This window comes from Plectropomus leopardus, chromosome 5, assembly GCF_008729295.1.
Source record: "Plectropomus leopardus isolate mb chromosome 5, YSFRI_Pleo_2.0, whole genome shotgun sequence".
Taxonomy (NCBI): Eukaryota; Metazoa; Chordata; class Actinopteri; order Perciformes; family Serranidae; genus Plectropomus; species Plectropomus leopardus.
This window is the reverse complement of record NC_056467.1, coordinates 11,729,728-11,748,301: the sequence shown is the minus strand read 5'-3', so window position 1 is coordinate 11,748,301 and position 18,574 is coordinate 11,729,728. Positions and strand designations below refer to the sequence as shown.

At 39.3% G+C, this 18,574-nt stretch overlaps 1 protein-coding gene across 1 annotated transcript in view; it reads left to right on the top strand.

The window, feature by feature from the left end:
• Positions 1–18,574, top strand: part of si (sucrase-isomaltase (alpha-glucosidase)) — an 84,802-nt gene that overhangs the window by 27,396 nt on the left and 38,832 nt on the right. Inside the window, 9 exon segments of the mRNA XM_042486938.1 lie at positions 1,427–1,543; positions 4,342–4,496; positions 6,092–6,176; positions 10,954–11,010; positions 14,218–14,342; positions 14,661–14,715; positions 14,718–14,751; positions 15,059–15,108; positions 16,711–16,902. Of these exon segments, the coding sequence (XP_042342872.1) occupies positions 1,427–1,543; positions 4,342–4,496; positions 6,092–6,176; positions 10,954–11,010; positions 14,218–14,342; positions 14,661–14,715; positions 14,718–14,751; positions 15,059–15,108; positions 16,711–16,902 (870 nt within the window).

Here is an 18,574-nt window from a genome sequence, read left to right as displayed (position 1 = left end):
ACTTCTGGCATTAGAAAGTTTCCTCTTTTACCTTTTTTAGTGAATTCAGCTGTTAATTGAGATCTATGCTCAGGCGTTAGCATAAAGACAGAAAGGCAGGCAAGAAAAAGTGTGTCTGGAACAAGATCCATTAAAACGTCTGAAAGAACACAGGTTCTCTTTGTGGAAACGCCACCCCGTACAAAACTTGAAAAAAAAATAAATAAAACACACTGCAAGTCAGTACCCCAAGTGCACTCTGTACTATAAACATGTGTGTATCTGTAGTGCAAACAGTGGTGAGAAAACAACAGGGAGTCAAATGCACACAAACACACACACCTACAGCTGTGCACATCAGGTGGTCTCATAGATGCCAACTACATCCTAGTGGGACTGTGTCAAGCAGATTTTAGGTTCTTCAGCACACATACACACAGACACACAATCACACAAACAAACAGAGGGAGAGACAGAAAGAGAGAAAGCGGGAGAAATGCGGTTTGAATCGATTTCCTCCCATTGAGTCTGTTGTAAAATGTGGCCAGTAGTAAACAATAGAAAGCAAGCAGTCTCTGTGGACTGGCCTTTGACTGAAGTCTCTTTCTTGGACTCCATTGTGCAATTAATGTAAATAAAGATCACTGCCCACATCTACTGTCTGCCAGTAAATCTGGACTGAATTGAAGAGACATCAAGAGAGCCATTTTAAAAGACAAATATGTGGCCAGCTGTCAAAGCTGTGCCACTTTTTTTTACCACTGCAGGAGATTTGTTGACCTAAAATTCAGTTGTTCACTTCCTGAGGATGCCTTTATAATACATAGACCTTTATATACTTTAGCATACAATCTTTTACTGGAATCCACAACATTACCCTTTTCTGAGTTTGCCAAATGGCACGCCAACTGTATGATTCCAAATGCATAGAATTAAACATTAACCCTTTGAAACCTGAGAGCAAATTAGAAGAAGGCAAAGAGCAGCAAAACAAGAAATGACCCGATAATTAGAATGCAATGAGTAAAAAGTACAAGAAAATAACAAAAAAAGAAGGTATATACCTGGGAAAAATGCTTAAAAGTTATACTACTTTAGTAATAACATTTTTAAAATGTTATTATGATAATTATAAATATGTCTTTCTGTGACTTTTTCCTAGCTTTTTAAAAATAATTTTTTGAATGTATTAATTTCTTTTTCTTTTTGCAATTTGGAGGAAAATTTCTGACCAAGTTGCTCATTACCTTTTTCCCATGTTTTTAAAAGAAATCACACCAATTTGTTCAGGATTCCACGGTTTGAATATGTACGCATTTTTAAGTGGCATCTGAAAGAAGCACAAGAAAAGTGATGCTGCTGTGGGTTTCAAAGGGTTAAGACTTTAATGGAAATAAAGCATAGGTTGTGGCTAAATGTCAAGTTTTTGTCCCCTTTTGTGTGTCAGATCGGTGCTGACATCTGTGGATTCTTTGACGACTCCTCTGAAGAGTTATGTCGTCGCTGGATGCAGGTGGGAGCTTTCTATCCCTTCAGCCGGAACCACAACGCTCAGGGCTACAAGGTACTGTAAAGGTGTTTCGTTCTACAATTCTTGCATTAGACTGTCAGTTTTAGATTCATGTATCACACCGCTATTGTTTGGACCGAAGTGCTGCAGGGTATACCCTTCATTTCATAACACTGCATAGGTGCATTACAATGCCAGACGGTTAAAAATAGACACTTCTGTCAGTATCCATGGAGATTGTCATCACACCAGCACTATACAACTGTGCTGTAAAATGGGAGCAGTGGGACATCTGATTTTGGGTTTAACACTGGGAATGTTAGCTGTTGAAAATCCATTATAGCTGCAGTGGGTATTGGAACATCTGAGCCTGAAGTAAAACGAAGCTCACAAGCTCCGTGCCAGACCAGTGCTCATCAAAGAGGAGATTTTACACTTTAGTAAAGGATAACGTTGATGCTAATTCATGCTAATTTACTGTAATATGATGTGCCATATGGCGGATACACGACCAACATATTGTAAAATATGAAGGCAATCTCAGCTTAGGTGGCCCCCATAGGCATCAGGGTAGTATTATCTCTGTCCACTCATACACAGCACTACCTCTCTCAACTTCAGCTGTGGGTCTGCTTTTGTCAAGACGTGTTACAATTATGGGAAAAAATGTGCTACTGTAATTGACTACTCACCCACACGTTACATTTGCCACACTAGTCAAGTCACACAGTGATTCAGATTAATTTTTAAAGCAATGAGGTCTTGGTTTCAGACAGAGGTGGATGAAAGCATCTTCTCATTTCTAGATGATGACTACAGTTGCAATTCTTTGACATTTTCATGGCACAATGACCGTCTTAGAAAATATCACACTTTAACGGTGTACGATTTTACATAAAAAAATGTCATTAAAGGAATGAAACAGAAGGATTTTTGGTTGAATATAGGCAGTCGATGAGGAAAGAAGATGTGCATGCAGGTGAGATTCTCTGTCCGGTTGTTTTTAAAAAAAAAAAATTTAATACAATAGATGAGCTGTCTCCGGCTAATTTTTTGTGTTTGATGTTATTTTAATTTTTTTTTGTTTAAACAAGAACCCTGTTTAGAGGTCTTAAAAATGCACTCGATGAACTAAACCATGCTAAAACACTGACACTACAGCTAGCAGGTCCAGAGTAAAATGCCTTAAAACACATATCTAAAAAACAAACAGATTATGGACCATGAGGAAGATTAAGAAGTAAACAAACAGCATTGTGTTTGTATTGCAGTGTGGCACTGGTAAGACCCAGTGTTATCAGTAAAAACTTAAATAACGAGACTGTTAAGTCATTCCAACATGATGCCGTTCAGGTACGTTTACAACTTAGGGGGCAAGACAAAAGTTAGACATGTGGTACTATGTATTTTTAAAACAGCGTGTTCCTATTTAAATTATGCATGAGAAAAGGTTGGAATAAAAAGGAGTATCAAATGTGCTTAATGTAACATAAAACTCCACAAAATAATGTGGTGTAAAAGGTCCCTGTCCATCAAAGGGATGCTGGGAAACGTCTGTAGGTATAAACCTGGTAGCCAGACATACTAACTTTTTTAGCCTACATTGGAGCAGACAGGCACACCATCATATCCACCCCTTAAATATTAGCTGTTATTTTTGGTTTTGGACATGATAAACAAAAATATAACAACCAAACACTTTATAGTATCACTGTTAGTACAAGCCCATGCACACCACGTTATAACGAAGAGATCTGCCTTGCCAAGTTAAGGTTGTCAAGCTGACAAGATTTAAAATGACAACAATTCTCAACATATACAATAACAACAAAAAAAATAGGATATAGAGACAATTATGTTTATCTTTAAAATGCACACTATAAATATAAATGTCAGATCGGATCAAATGTCACAGAGAGACACAGGAAAAACACCCACTGGGCCCTACAACAGTGTTTATATTGATGCTACATACTGAGCTATTATTGTAGATGAACACAAATAATTTGGTCGAGAAAAGTCAGTCCGCAGCATTGAATAGCGTGAAAATTGATGCCCTCGCAACATTCTTCATGTGACATTTCCATGCTCATCACTGTTGCAAAAATAGCACAGCGTCGAGGTAATGCTGTTGGGGTAGGGGGGTGAGTAAGACATGGTGTGTGTTGGACGGAGGAAGGGGAAGGGGGCTGTATTTGCTGGAGGACAGGGACATGATGATGATGAATCTGAAGTACGATTTCCACTAAACGAGACAGCTAATGTGTGACCTTTGCTTTGCCCTAATCATGCCTCTCATCACACGGCCATGCAGGCCAGTCCAAACGCACACACTCGCACACACACATGCGCAGTCCTCATCGCACTCTCTGAGGTGCCGAGGGCATAAATGATTAGCCAGATGAGAGGAGCACGGCCTGTTAGCAGCTAATCACCCTCTCACTCACCACTATCATAGAAATTAAATCATACTTCTCTGTTTCTTTCTCATACACTTTTCCTCCTTTCTTTCAAGTTCTCTTCTGCTCATTCTCTTTGCAAACTCTGCTTTTGGATTAGTCCAATGTAAAGTTAATTTTCCATTTTAATCTTTATAAATAAGGGTTATATCCACTTATTCATCATGAATATATTCCTGGATAACAAAAAATAATAGCCGCTTTTGTTCTTCCCGTTCCCTATCACACCTTTCTTTCCTCTCGCTTTAAGTCGATTTCCCTCATTTCCTCTCCAATTTATTCCTTCATTCAAACTGTTTTCTTTCTTTTTTCCCCTGAGGACAAAATATAAATCTTAATTTTCCATCTACCCTTCTTCCCTCTCATTCATCAACCTCATCTTTCTGTCCCCAGCCCCAGGATCCAGCTGCGTATGGCCCCGAATCAACTCTAGTGAAGAGCTCTAAACATTACCTGAGGATACGTTACACACTGCTGCCTTACCTCTACACACTGTTCTACAAAGCCCACACCACAGGGGAGACTGTTGTTCGCCCTGTCATGCACGAGTAAGTCATTTGAATGGTTGCTTACGGTTTTGTTTGCTTTGTAATGCTTGTCTGCTATCAATGAGCTTTTGAAGAAGACTTCTGTGTGGCCTGAATTGGTTTGGTGTTTTTTTTTTTTTTTTTAGCAATGACAAGGAGTCATCTGACAGAAACACATACATGAGCATCAATCTTGGAGTAGAAATCATATATAATATCATAGGATGAGGCTGGCAAGCCAGGCCTCCTCTCCTCCCCACACAAAACCAAATATTAGCAGCAAGCAGGAGTTTTTTAAGCCTCATTTCATGACTGACCATTAACCAAAGTCTGAGTAAGCATTTCCTAGTGCTTTTCAAACACACCAAAAAAAACAAACAAACAAAAAAAAAAAAAAACACCAAACCAATTCAGGCCACACAGAAGTCTTCTTCAAAAGCTCATTGATAGCAGACAAGCATTACAAAGTAAACAAAACCGTAAGCAACCACAAAGCAACAAGCGACAAGCAACAAACAACAAGCAACAAACAGCAGCAGCAGCAGCAGCAGACTAACCTGGACCCCGGTACAGGTGAGTTGAAATCAGGTGAGTCCTCCTGTGTCAGAGTTGTGGCAGTCCCGCAGCAAACGCTGGAAAACTGGGCTTCTGTTGTAGCGTCCATGAGACCTCCACAGCTGTTTGACAACCAGCTGACCACGCGCACACAGCAGCGACATAAGACGCACGCAGTGCGCTGCGATTATTTACTGTGTTTAAAAGTAATCCAAAAGGAGAAGCACACACTGTTTTTGGCAGCAAACGCGTCGACGTGAGCAACACAAGCAGAGTTTCCGACACTTTGTAATGTCCGCGCTGTGCACCTGCATGAATATGACTGGAAGTTAGTGGCGGGATGAGCCAATCATTGTAAAGCATACTACAAACACCTGATGCCAACCAGCCAATACAAGCGCCACTTCGGTGCTCTGCCTGAATTAACTTTATTAATATAAATAAATATGAATAACATAGTCTGGACTATTGAAAAACATAGTTTATTCTTATCCCATATAGCAAGAAAGACAACTAGCCCATACATGTATGCATAATATAAGTTTATTTATTTAATTTCTTCAAGGTGATCTAAGATGCCATTGAGAGGGTGTTTGCCTGTGGAGGTAGTAGGCATTGGAGACAAACAAAAGACTGTATTTCATGTTTAAACTGTCCACATATGGAAACTATGTGACTGCTAGTAGCCAATATGCAGTGATTTTATGAGCTATGTCAATCCCAGCTGGAACCTATAAAATTAACAAGACATTTCAAATAGGCATATTGTTGTTGTTGTTTTTGTTTGTGTGTGTGTGTGTGTGGTTTGTTTGGTTGATGTTTGGGTTTTTTTCCCTTTTATCTCAAAATTTGGAAAAGTCTTCAATAAGTAATGATTTATAAGGATGAAAACAATGCTGATGTAATACAGCTGTAAAAGTCAGACAGGTGGGCTATTTACTGATTTAGGGACAAGGTGCCCTAACACAATGAATGTAACTATTCTAAAATATGTTTTGTTAGCAGAACAGATAAAAATCTTCTTGATTTTACTTCTTTCTTTTTTTTGTGTCAATCCCAAGGTTCTACTCTGACAGCACCACCTGGACAGTGGACCGCCAGTTCCTCTGGGGAAAGCACTTGCTCATCACACCTGTACTAGACCCGGTCAGACAACATACAATAACACACACAAAACACTCCAGAAGACACACACATACATACATACATAAACATGCTTTGGACTTAATAGTACATGTGCTCAAACAAAATGAACTTGCAGGTACAAGATCAAAGCTACACAGAAACTAAACTATCATATGCTGCACATATAGAAATGTACATGTAGTGCACAAAGAAGTGTGTCTTGCAGAGGATGCAGATGAGATGATCAGTTACTCACACACACACACACTCTGACCTCCACTGGGAAAACATGACATGGGATTTTCTTTGTTGCCCTCCCCTCCTCTCATCCCTCTTTCTTCTCTCTTTCATATCCTCCCTCTTTTCTCTCAGCTCTAATGAGAGCACTGACCTCATTACTAGCAGATTAGAAGTGTAGATAGAAGTGTGTATATGTGTGTATGTGCATGTTTGTCTCAGTGTGTGTGTGTGTATGTATGCGTGTGCCTGTGTGTAATTGTAAGTGAGCGTGCCTGTACGTGTATGTGTATGCGTGCATACACAGCGATTGCGGTCATGTCAAAGTGGCCTGATTAATAAGCAATTTAGCATGGCCTCTTGTGAATTACAGAATAGTGGAAAGCGAATTGGATTCATAGTGGGGCCGGGGATAAAGTAACTTCAATCAGTGTGATTGTGGAAAAGTTTCTAATACAAGAAGTGGAGGGTTTATACTCACAGTGCTGCAGGGTTTGAGCTGTCCTAAGGGTAGGGACATGGAAGGGCCATGAGGTGACTAGCGGCAGACAGGTTGTTGTGTCAAATCAAAAAGATAAATAAGACAAACAAATGGCGGTCGTTCAAGGCAAAAGGCATAGCTTAACTGCAGTGCATTTGGAAACAGATAGGTGGGTGTGTTAAAGGCTGGCATCAGTTAAGTCCAATCATTAGTTTTCTTTCTCTTTAAAAGCAATGTGCTCTGCCTCATCAAAGTGCCCTGATAATTGAATAGAGAGAAATGTCTGCAATAGAAATGCATCTCCAAGGAGACAAATTACGACCTTGCTTTTGATGGTGCGGAAATGTCATGAATGAATTCACAGTGCGATAAACATATTCAGAAATATTGCTTACCATGTTGCTGTCATGTGGAAACTCTTTGAGTGACACTGTAAGCATCTGCAGAGACAGTTTGGTTATAGAGGGGCGGCTAATAGTCTGTCCCCAAAATGTAGAAACAATGCATTCAGCCTTACAATTCTCACTTACTGTAATGCATCATGGAGCATTCTGACAGCTATGTTTTCGAAACCAATCGTTCACACCACATCTACATGTGCAGCATGCAGTTGGAAAATACACATTATTTTCTCCCTGCTTGAGGGTGTTCAAATTTCAAATCAATTTAGCCAGCATATCATCCACAAACAGATTTTGTAAGCTTCTGTGTAACATTTGTTCGTCTGCCCAGAATTTGGGTTAAACCAAACTCGAGCAAAACACCAAAGATGCACCATGCTGCTTGATCAATACTGACAATCAATACTTACAAGACCTCACATGAACCTCCCACCTCTGCCTACAGATGTTCATGGTGGGCAAAAAAAACAACAAACAGATCCAAGGCAGCTAGCACACAAAAACAGATAGATAGATAGATAGATATATATCAGATTTTAAGATACTGCATAGATGTCAAAAATGTGTCTACTGGTGGTATGAGAGGGAAGGGTCATGAAGTTATAAAGTTAACCTGGTCTGTCCTTTGAGCAGCCAAATTACAGTAGTTTTTAGTTTTTTGATGTATGTTGAGGCCTTGACTACATATATATTTTTTTATTTTTAAAGTTGTGCGAACATGTATAAATTATGTTTTGTATTCTCTAACATATTTTTTTAACATTATTTCTTTTTATGCCTCTAGTCACAGTGATCTCATCTGTCCCATTCTTGTGAGTGTGATATCTCAAGAACACCTTGAGGGACTTTTTTTTTGTTTTTTGAAAAATGGTACAAATGTTCACTTGGACTAAATGATGAAGTGATTAGGTTTTAGAGGTGAAAGGTCAATAAAACCTTACATCCATCACATTCTCTTGACAGTAACATCTTTATAACACCTTGAGGGAGTTTCCTTTAATTTGACACAAAGGTCCACTTGGACTCAAAAATGAACTGATTAGAATCCGATGGTGACTGATGTCACTGTCACAAAACAGTGTTTTGACTGTAACTCAATAATCCAAACTCTTATCAAAACAAAATTTTACAGGGTGTTGGTGGCTGAGCGGATAAAGCAGGCGCCCCATGAATGACGGCAGTGTCCTTGCAACAGCGGCCTCGGGTTCGACGTCCACTCGAGGTCCTTTGCTGCATGTTGTCCCCTCTCTCTCTCCCCCTTTCATGCTATTAATCTTTCCTATCTAATAAAGAAAAAAAAATCATCTTTAAAAAAAAAACATTCACACAAATGTTTAATTCGATGAAACAATGACATGATTACATTTTGTATCCAAATGGTCAAAGGTCAACTTCACTGTGACATCATAATGTTATGCAAAAACATTTTTCTGACCATGAATCAACATCATAACTCAGGAACATTTGGTCAGATACTGAATTGGTGACACTGACGATGCGTGTGAAGCATCCATATTTTCACAGACATGGATGTAAACTGTATGAAAGTTGACTGGTGCATGGAGGCAAATAACTGCAGGAAGTAAGTCTAATTTTTAAATAACGGATCATGGCCTGTTGTTCTGACATGGCCACCTCTTTCTCTGCTGTAGAAAAGTACCTCAGCAGCACAGTGTAGCTCACTGATATTGACTTTAGAAGCCTTTCGGATCACCGCTACGCCACATGAAAAGGATTCTATCCGAATGACAGATCGATGTGGCTGAATATTCATCTTTTGTGGTGAAAGGGTGCTGCTGAGCCGTGGTGCAGCGGCTGAAGCCAGGGTAAGGGCAGGCATTAAGAACAGAGCGCCTTCGATCTCTTACAGATGCATCAGGCTGTGAAGGGCTGCGTGAAGAGATAGTGTCAGCTTCTTGAGTGAGGTCACAAACTGATCCTTAACAACCCTTCACATCCTACCTTCACTTTTCTTTTTTTTGGTCATTATTCTCATATCTCTCTGTCTCTTTCTATTTATCGCTGTGTCCGCCTGCCTCCCCCTTTTTCTAATGATGCTCTCGCTCTATCATTCAGATCAGTCGATGCTTTAACCTTGATCTCTGCGATAAACTGGGGAGATCTCCTGCACTCTCTCTCTCTATCATCCCCTCTGGTCTTCATCCACTCTCCCACTCTCACCCCCCTTTTGCCCATTACTCCCTTTACTTTTTAGCTCATCCTTTCATCAAACGTTGGCTCCCTTATCTCATCTGCATTCTCTTAATCAGCTGCTGTCAACTCACCCTTGTGATCCCATTTCATTTCATCCCGTCTCTCTCTCCCCTTCTCTCTCACTCTCTGCCTCTCTCATCTACCTCAGCTACCATCTGATCATTCTGCCAGTATGAATCTTTAGTCCACCTGATCAAGTCTTACCTTATGGCTAACTGTGCTTCAGTAGTCTAAATGAGGATACAGGCCTCATGGCTTGTCCCTCTCAATCACAGTTAGCAGCCATGCTAAGTCCTGCAGTCCCTTCCCATTAGTCAGTGGGGTGAGTGATAGGCGCCGCGAGCAAATCAGACACCAGAAAACGAGGTATAGGGGGAGCATCCATTTCCCCAGGCTGTCATCCCACAGGCTGTGCAGCGCTTGTGACAGGTGATCTGCCCCAAACTGTGAATGTGGCCCCTAAAGAGGACATTAATCTGATTAGTAGGCCATTAAAGCAATATGTCTCTATCGTATTGTACTCTTTATAGAGTTTCACATGTACTTTTTGGGGTGTTTTGCATTACACATTTGCTCCCATTTGCCTGTGTTTATTTATCCTTTGTTCTTAATTCTCTTACCTGTTTGTTCTTTCTTGGCTTCCTGTCAACCTTCTTTCTTGTTCGTAACAACAGGACTCAGAGGGCCACAAAATAGGACATGCTCCTGAAAAGAGAGAGAGAGAAAGAGAGAGATGCTAGTGCCATCAGTGCCTTTGACAGACGGCCTTGGCCTACACGGCTGACATAGTGTATTTCACAATTTGGCCTGTTTTGAGAAGGACCTCTAGTTCGTTCTTTCTCTCACTGTGCTCTCTGTGTTTATCTCTCTCTCCCCCTCTGTTCTGCCCTGTCAGAGGGAGCAGGGAAGTGACAACGCTATCAAAGGCTCGGTGCTCTCCTATTGATTGCTTCTGTCTGTCCACCACCTTAAGCTATCAAAGGCTGTCACCTATCAGTCGTCGCTTGATGCTGTCTTTTCCATCATCTGTTGCCTCATAGCGCTGTAGACTGAAATGTCACAAGGGCTTTGTGGAAACTTTATATCAGATGGTAACCAGTTTTGAAATAACTCTCCTTGATGGAAACATTTTATCTTCTTCTTATTTATGATTAAGTTGCATTGATTTATGGTGGCAAGAAATATCCATGCTTCCTTTGTGGTGCATTGTAGCTTTCCTTCTCATGTTTAGCCTTGTAAGATTAAAGTGTCAGGATCGGCGTGGCGAGCTAAAGCTGGTGTTACCGGCTGCGAACACAAATCAAACACAGGGAGGCTTTCACACGGAACACAAAGCTGACATCTTTTGATGTCTACTCCACAAATCAGAGGTGTATAGTGTTGCATTTAAGGGCAACAACAAACATTTAGATTTGTTCCAAGTATGCAGACATCTGAGAAAATATGTTGTTTTTGTTCTCTGCAGGGTGTGGACAGTGTGCGGGCGTACATTCCGGATGCTGTATGGTATGACTACGAGACGGTAAGATTATATTTTGCTCACTTTAAAAAAATTTCCTCTAAAATGCATCCTTTTCCTCTTAAGACAAGAAATTACTGAAAGTTGTTATAAATGTAAAATTATTCATATACTTTCAGCAGGTATTCAAAACACTTCCGCTCTTCAAGTTTCAATTGCTGCTCAAATATTTATTCTCTTAATATTGAATAGAAACAAAGTGAATGTTCTCCAAGTGAAGTGCACATAGTATGAATAGCATTCTCTTCTCTCCTATGATGGCCAAATAATTCTTTAGGATATGAGAAAATTATGCGAGTGTGACCAAATTTACATACATGAAATAGATGGAATATTATAATAACCTTTTATTAAAATGCAATCTGATTTACAATCACAAGGCATAAAAAAATGTATAGTTATTTGCTAGCCTAATTTTCTCATTTTTTCTTTTTTCCAATTTGTTGCCAATTAGGTAAACTTTATTGTTTGAAATGAAAGTCATGTAACCATTTAAATCTGTTTATATGAACTTAAATGTACCAGTTACTATTATTATTTATTTATTTTTATATTCTAAGATTTGTTTTGGATTTTTAGCTTCCTGTTTTTTTTTTCTTTTCTATTGTGGTGGGTAACTCCAGTGTTACTTATGACATATAATTTCTTTAAATGCATATTGGAAAAAAAATGAGCAAACAAAAAAAAAGCCCCATGATTATTATGTTACATTAATGGATTTAACACATACACAAAGAGCATGTATCACATGAAAGTCTTTGCCTCGAGTTCTTTGTTTGAGACAGAGAGACGAGAGCGATAAGATGAAGCGAGACTGAGGACAAAGATAGAGTGAAAGAGGGGACAGCTGAGAGAGAAGAGAGACTATCTCCCTGACAGAGAGATAAAAGAGGTGTTGAGCTCCTTTGGGACCTTATTTGGGCGTCACAGTGGCGATGTAAAGCGCCCACTGATCAGATGAACGATTAGATTGGCTGTCTTGCCGCCGGCCCCTTGTCCTGGTTGGTCCCCTGTGATTATCTGGGGAGGAGGATGGAAGGGTTGGAGAGAGGGGGGGTCATGGAGTGAGAGGAAAGCAGGGACAAGAGAGAAGATGAGAAGAAGAAAAGAGGGATGGCAGTAACGGTATGTAGAGGAGTGGGAAGATGGGAGGATTAGCCAGGAGGAATAAGGAGAAAAAGAGAAGACAAGGCTAGAAAAGACCTCCTTAAGGCAGACAATGAGGGGGTGATACGATCTGAAATTGCTTGTAGACGCTCCACTAACTCCAGCCCACACATTCGCCCATACTGTACTGTACTGCATAAAATGGTACACGCACACACATTCTCTCACACACCTCCATGGGAATGAAGTAAAATGGGATAAAAAAAAAAAAAAAAAGAATTAGAGCACCACAAGAGAGAATAACATGACGGGGAGAGGGAAGTAGGTAGAAGGAGAATGAGAGGAGATGAAGAGAAGAGAGTTTTAAATTGTTTTAGGCTGGTCTGAGGATTCAGTCCTCAGGGGATCAGAAATTAACTGTGCTCTATCTGGGCCCTCCAAAAACGAGTGGAGGGGCAAAGAGAGAGAGAGAGAGAAAGAGAGAGAGACACACACAGAGAAGGGAGAGGAAAATGTGTCTCCTCATCTCAAATAGGTGCTTCTTAGCAGAGCAGAACATCATGATTATATCATTAAAATGCAAAAATAACACATAACATTCCCAACTGTTTCATTAAAGATATTTTCAAAACTATTTTGTTAGCATTTCAAAAATTCAACAGTGGTCCAACCCATCCAAAATGTTTGACAACTATAAGCTACAAGAACATGCATTATTTCCCTATTGTATTGATGATTTTTATTTAAAGGGACAATAGTCCTACAGTCATACAAATAGATGTGGCTTTTTTTGACTTGAGCCCCATTCACACAGGACTAGTATTACCAGGAGACTTTGTGTGATTTAGAAATTACCCTCCACCTCTGTGTTTCTGTAGCTTCTGGTTCCAAACTTGTGGGACTGCTGGTCTAAAAGTGGGTCACGGGTCTATTCTGAATGGACCACAAGTAACTCCTGAACACTTATTTTGTAAAAAACACACTTTGTTTTGAACTTCTGGTACAGGGCTTTAATTTTGAAATGCAGTTTTCTACTGTTAAGCTACTATTTCAGTGCCCTGCTCTTAATATAGTTTGGCCTATAAACGTGTGTGCCTTTGCGTGTGTTTTTATGTCACTGATCTCTCTTGGTTGCAGTGCTATATATTTACTAAGTTTTAAGTAATTGTACTTTATTCTTGCAATATGTTATACTTCATTACATACATGCTGTTTACATGTTGCGAAACAGATTTTAATATGTGGTAGTATATCTTCTGTGTAAACCTTGACCTAATGGACTAGTTGGGAACCATTGCTCTATACAAAATACTAACATTAAAAAAGCACTACTAGCTGCGATGTTCAATGTTAAACTCCTTTTTGTCTCACTTTTTTAATGTGAAAAATTCTGCTACATGTAATCCATTTCATTATATTTTCGAAATGTCACTGTTCTGATTATTTTATTATGGGCTTGCATCTTTTGCTAACTGCTGTTTGGTGAGATGAGCCTCCTGCACCAAAAATGAAAAGTGTCTACAGTCAGATCTGCAGAGTATCCAGAGTAAACAAAACCAAGGCTGCCGGCCTCATAGATACCACTTGGGGTGGGCGAGGGAAAAAAAAACTGTCCTTCAAAGCAATTATTTCTTACATTTTGAAATATTCTGCTGATGCAATGAAACTTCATGCAATCAAGTTCAAGTAGTTCAAGTATTTCAAAGAGTGGATTGTATAGCTGAGAAGGCCAAGGACTTTCATCAGTTATAGCTTCAATATGCTGTTTTGACTCAAGAGTTAGTTTAGTAACCTGTGTTCACTTAAGTTGATTGCAAAGCAGCACTGGACCCATTAAATGTTCTGCCAAGGCTGCAGACCCAAACTAATGGCTGGACCATTTTACACCAGTGACAAACTCGGGTTTCTCATGTTTTTCTGCCTCAGAAAACATTCCTTATAGAGGCTGCTATTTCACGCAAGACCAAAGCCTGTATCATCCAGCTCAGGGTTGTGCGAAATTATGGTCACTGTCCTAACCTTGAAATGGGCTACATGGAGATTGTCTTGCCCACTGAGCATCACATGAGGGGATTTAATAGATTCTGTTCTCTTACCAATCAGATGGAACAAGTGACAGACCGCAGAACACATGTTTATATGTATCTGCCGGCTGACAAGCTTGGTTTACACATCAGAGGTGGTGCGATCCTCCCCACACAGAGGCCTGATGTCACCACCACATACAGGTACACACACACACACACACACACACACACACACACACACACACACACAACCAGCTCTTAAAATGAAATAATATTTCAACAAGCTGCGCTCAGTCATAATATTTAATGTGCATTGATATTTATAATGCACACACTAGAGAAGCAGATACACAGATCAGTCAGCACGTTTTTACACAAAATCATAAATGCATCGAATTGTGTGTCTCCTGTTCTATTTAATTAATGTGCACAAATAGTTGTTGTCTGATTCATTTTATAGTAATCACACATTCATATGGTGTTTGTACTTTTGTGCTGTGTTTATGTGTTTCCCTCTAGTCGACGTAACCCCATGGGTTTGATCGTGGCTCTTGATGACAACAACAAGGCAGCCGGGGGGAGCTATTCTGGGATGATGGAGATTCCAGAGGTATTGTGAGCAAGATGCATTAGTGTGTGTGTGTGTGTGTGTGTGTGTGTGTGTGTGTAAGAGACAGGATCATCCGTATCTTGTTATTACCGCTCATTACAGGCATGTTTATTTACGAGCATCAAATTGAAGCTCTTATCTTGTTTAAACACAAAGCATCACACGAGTTCAACCACTGTTCAAACACTGTCAGTCAGCTCACACACATTAACAAGTGAAGGTCAGTTACTCTACTGTGTGACAGTACATCAGTTACCAAACCACTGTGACAAACATTAACATCTGCTCTTTTTTTTTCATTGTACAGAGACTGTTGAAACAGGCAATCACATCCACTACGATTTCAACGTCGACTATGTAAAGTTTCCCTCACACGTATCTACACCATCTTTTCAATCCAGCCCACATATTCCTTCTGATCTGAACTCAAGTGCAAAGTTCAAAACCACCTGAGACTTTAGACTTCCTCAGTCCACAAAAACCAAAAGGAATTGATCCATGTTATGCTACTGAAGCTTTGTTGGATCAAGTACCCTGTGTTCCTGCTTGCCACAGAGCTGAGAATTGGCTCGCATGTTTAATGTATGACTGTGATGTTCTTCCTGTATGTTAGCATTACACTGGGGTGTGTGTGTGTGTGTGTGTGTGTGGGGGGGGGGGGGGTTACAGACAGGAAATCTATCGAAACAGCTGTTTGACTGATGGACAAGAGTTGTGGGAGTTTATATGCTGGCTGCTTAACTAGGAATACCTGATGACAGCAAGTGATGTTCTAAAGTGGATTAGACTGTCGATCAATGTTAAACACAGTGTTTCCTTGTATAATGTCAATTCAACAACAATAATTACTATTTTTAGTTAGTTCAAAGTTTTTTTTTATTGTCAAATGTACAAAAACTGCAAGAGTAGTTATTGCCATTAAAAAAACTCGGGTCACTTTGTCCTTACAACAAAGCAAATTAACACTTGACATTTGATTTCCTCTTCATTTTGATTGAAAATTACTCCAATTTAGCAAAAAATTAGTAAAAAAAGTTTTAAGAAAATAGCCTGAAAATTGGTATAAAAAACCCCCAAAACAAACCCAAACAAACCACAAAAAAAAAACAGGAAATGATCCGAAAAAGTACTATGTATGTATACATATATATATATATATATATATATATATATATATATATACACACACATAGTAATAAACATAAAAATAAAAATATATGTATATATAATAATTTTAAACATAAAATTAGAATAATCATTAGTTTAAAAAATTACAGTTCTCTGGACATATTCCCGATTTACAAAAATAATTTCTCGAATAAATTTATCTCCCCCTTTTTTTCAAAACTAATTTAGCAATGATTAAACCCATAATTTTGGGGGGTCTGGTGGCTGAGTCGATAATGCAGGCGCCCCATGAATGAAGGCAGTGTCCTTGCTGCAGCGGCTTCGGGTTCGTCTCCAGCTCATGGCCCTTTGCTGCATGTTGTCCCCTCTCACTCTCCCCCTTTCACGCTATTGATCTGTGCTATCTTATAAATGCCAAACAATAATCTTTAAAAAAAAAAACAAAAGACAACCAAAAAAAAAAAACATAATTTGGTAAGCAGAGGTGACAAGAAAATTACCTGCTTATTTGTGGCAATTTTCTGGGTGTCTTTTGCCAAGTAACTCATTGCCTTTTTCCCCAAGTGGGTTAAAGAAATCAAAAGAATTGGCTCAGATTTCAAAGGTTTCAAAGGATTCAAAGGTTTAAATGCTTGTGAAAGGGGTATGAATGCTGCACAAGAAATTTGATGCTGATTTAGATTTTAAAGGGTTACACATATAAACAACGTAAGAACAACAGTACTGATACTAAGCATATAATAAACAAAAAGAGAATAAGAATACTGCGGTGGGTTTGAAGAAATGGAAATTGACGGTTAGGCACGTAATTGTATGTCCTCTGCTTTACAGGGAGTGCTGAAGTTGCAGGTGACCCATGCAGGCTACAAGGACCCTAACAACCTTAAGTTTGAGAACATCACTGTCCTCGGTGTGCCTCATCCTCCCAAGTCCGTCTCTGTGACTCATGTTAGCACTGGAACAGATAGAAACTCTACCACTCCGGTGCCAAACACCAACATACAGTACGACGATGGCAAGAAGGTAAACACACTCTTTACCACTTCATACAGTATACCCTCAGATCAAAATTAAGATAGTCATTCTCCTCCTTATAACTTCTTGGGCACATCAATACTGGCAATGGTAAAACAATAATATAAAGAGATTCTGAATCTCAATGGGACTATCCCTGGTTAAATAAAGGTTAGATAAATAAATTAAAATACTGACCAGGAGACCATCTTGCGATGTTATCATTACAACAATCTATGACCTAAAGTGAATGCAAGCCAGGGACGTAACTACACACATGTAAAGCTTCATGACTGTATAATGACATGCATGCATAGGACTGCATAGGATATACGCACTTAGGAAAGTTCTCAAAGCGACTCCTGTGGTAGTTCCCATTACACGCACACACACACGAACACACACACACACACACACACGCGCTAACATATTTGCCATATTATCATTGTACTATGATGATATGACAATGTTGTTTCCACAGCTTGTTCTGTGGCCTCCAAGTGGCCTAATTATAATTGATTATAGCTTAAAAACATTATTTTTATTATTATTTATTGATCAATTGATTTACTGATTAGTTGATTGATTTATTGATCACATTTGGGAATGCCACATTGCATAACTGAAAAAAGATCATTTTTTAGTAGGTTTCAATAGTAGTTTAGAATTGAATAAATAATGGTTAATATTTAACACTACATAACAGAGAAAACAATTCCAGTACATATTTCCACTGTCAGAAAAACCTTGCTGTGCTGAAGCAGGACAGATGCAGGGTGGATGAGCACTACAGTGGCTACTCGGGCAAGTGCCCACCATTTGTTTCAATAGACCAGGAATGAAACCATTACTGTACATTTCAAGGTTAGGCTTTAAGTGTAAGAAATGATAACAATTTACATTAGGGGAGGATCGAAAAGCTTTTGTGTGTGTGTGTGTGTGTGTCAGAAAGAGAAAGAAAGAGTGAGAAAGAACGACTGAGCAATTGTCCTACATTAAGTGTCTGGAGTTATGAGCAAAGAGCAAGTCTATAAAGTATCAAGAGGCTCTGTTAACTATTACTACCGAGACTTGCTTTAGTCACTGTGTATATTTGCGTGTCCACGTGCTCGTGTGTGTGGTTGTAGACTATGCTTGCGTAAATCCTCAAGGTCTCCCTGGTCACACACACACAAGCTTGCATTTATCAAATGACTCTCAGCAGTAATCATTTCCTGGGGGTGAAGGGTAAATGTGCTGTTAAACCTAAACTCTGGCTTGTCATGTCCATCAGTCTTTGTATGCCTAGTCGGGCTGGGCCTTGAACATAGCTCACAGCCGCCAAACATCATTAGTTCCACATACACTTAAATAGAATGGTATTTTACGACACATGAGGCACATTTGCTCCTGTGTTTTATTTTGTTTTTTTGTGCTCTTCTTAAAAAAAAAAAAAAGAAAAAAAAACTGCCGACTATATAGCCTCACTGCCTTCAATTTTGTTTACAGTGCATGCCCTTGTGCCCTCTTCACCATTTATCTTATTCTTTACTTTGCCTTTAATTTTTGTATTTATCCCTTTGTCCATTCCCAGTCTCTTTTCCTTTCTAAATATGCATTATGTGTCCTGAAAGTTGCATTTTACACAATAGAACTGTAGAAGCATGACTTCAAAATAAAATGACACGTGGAAAAAAAAAAA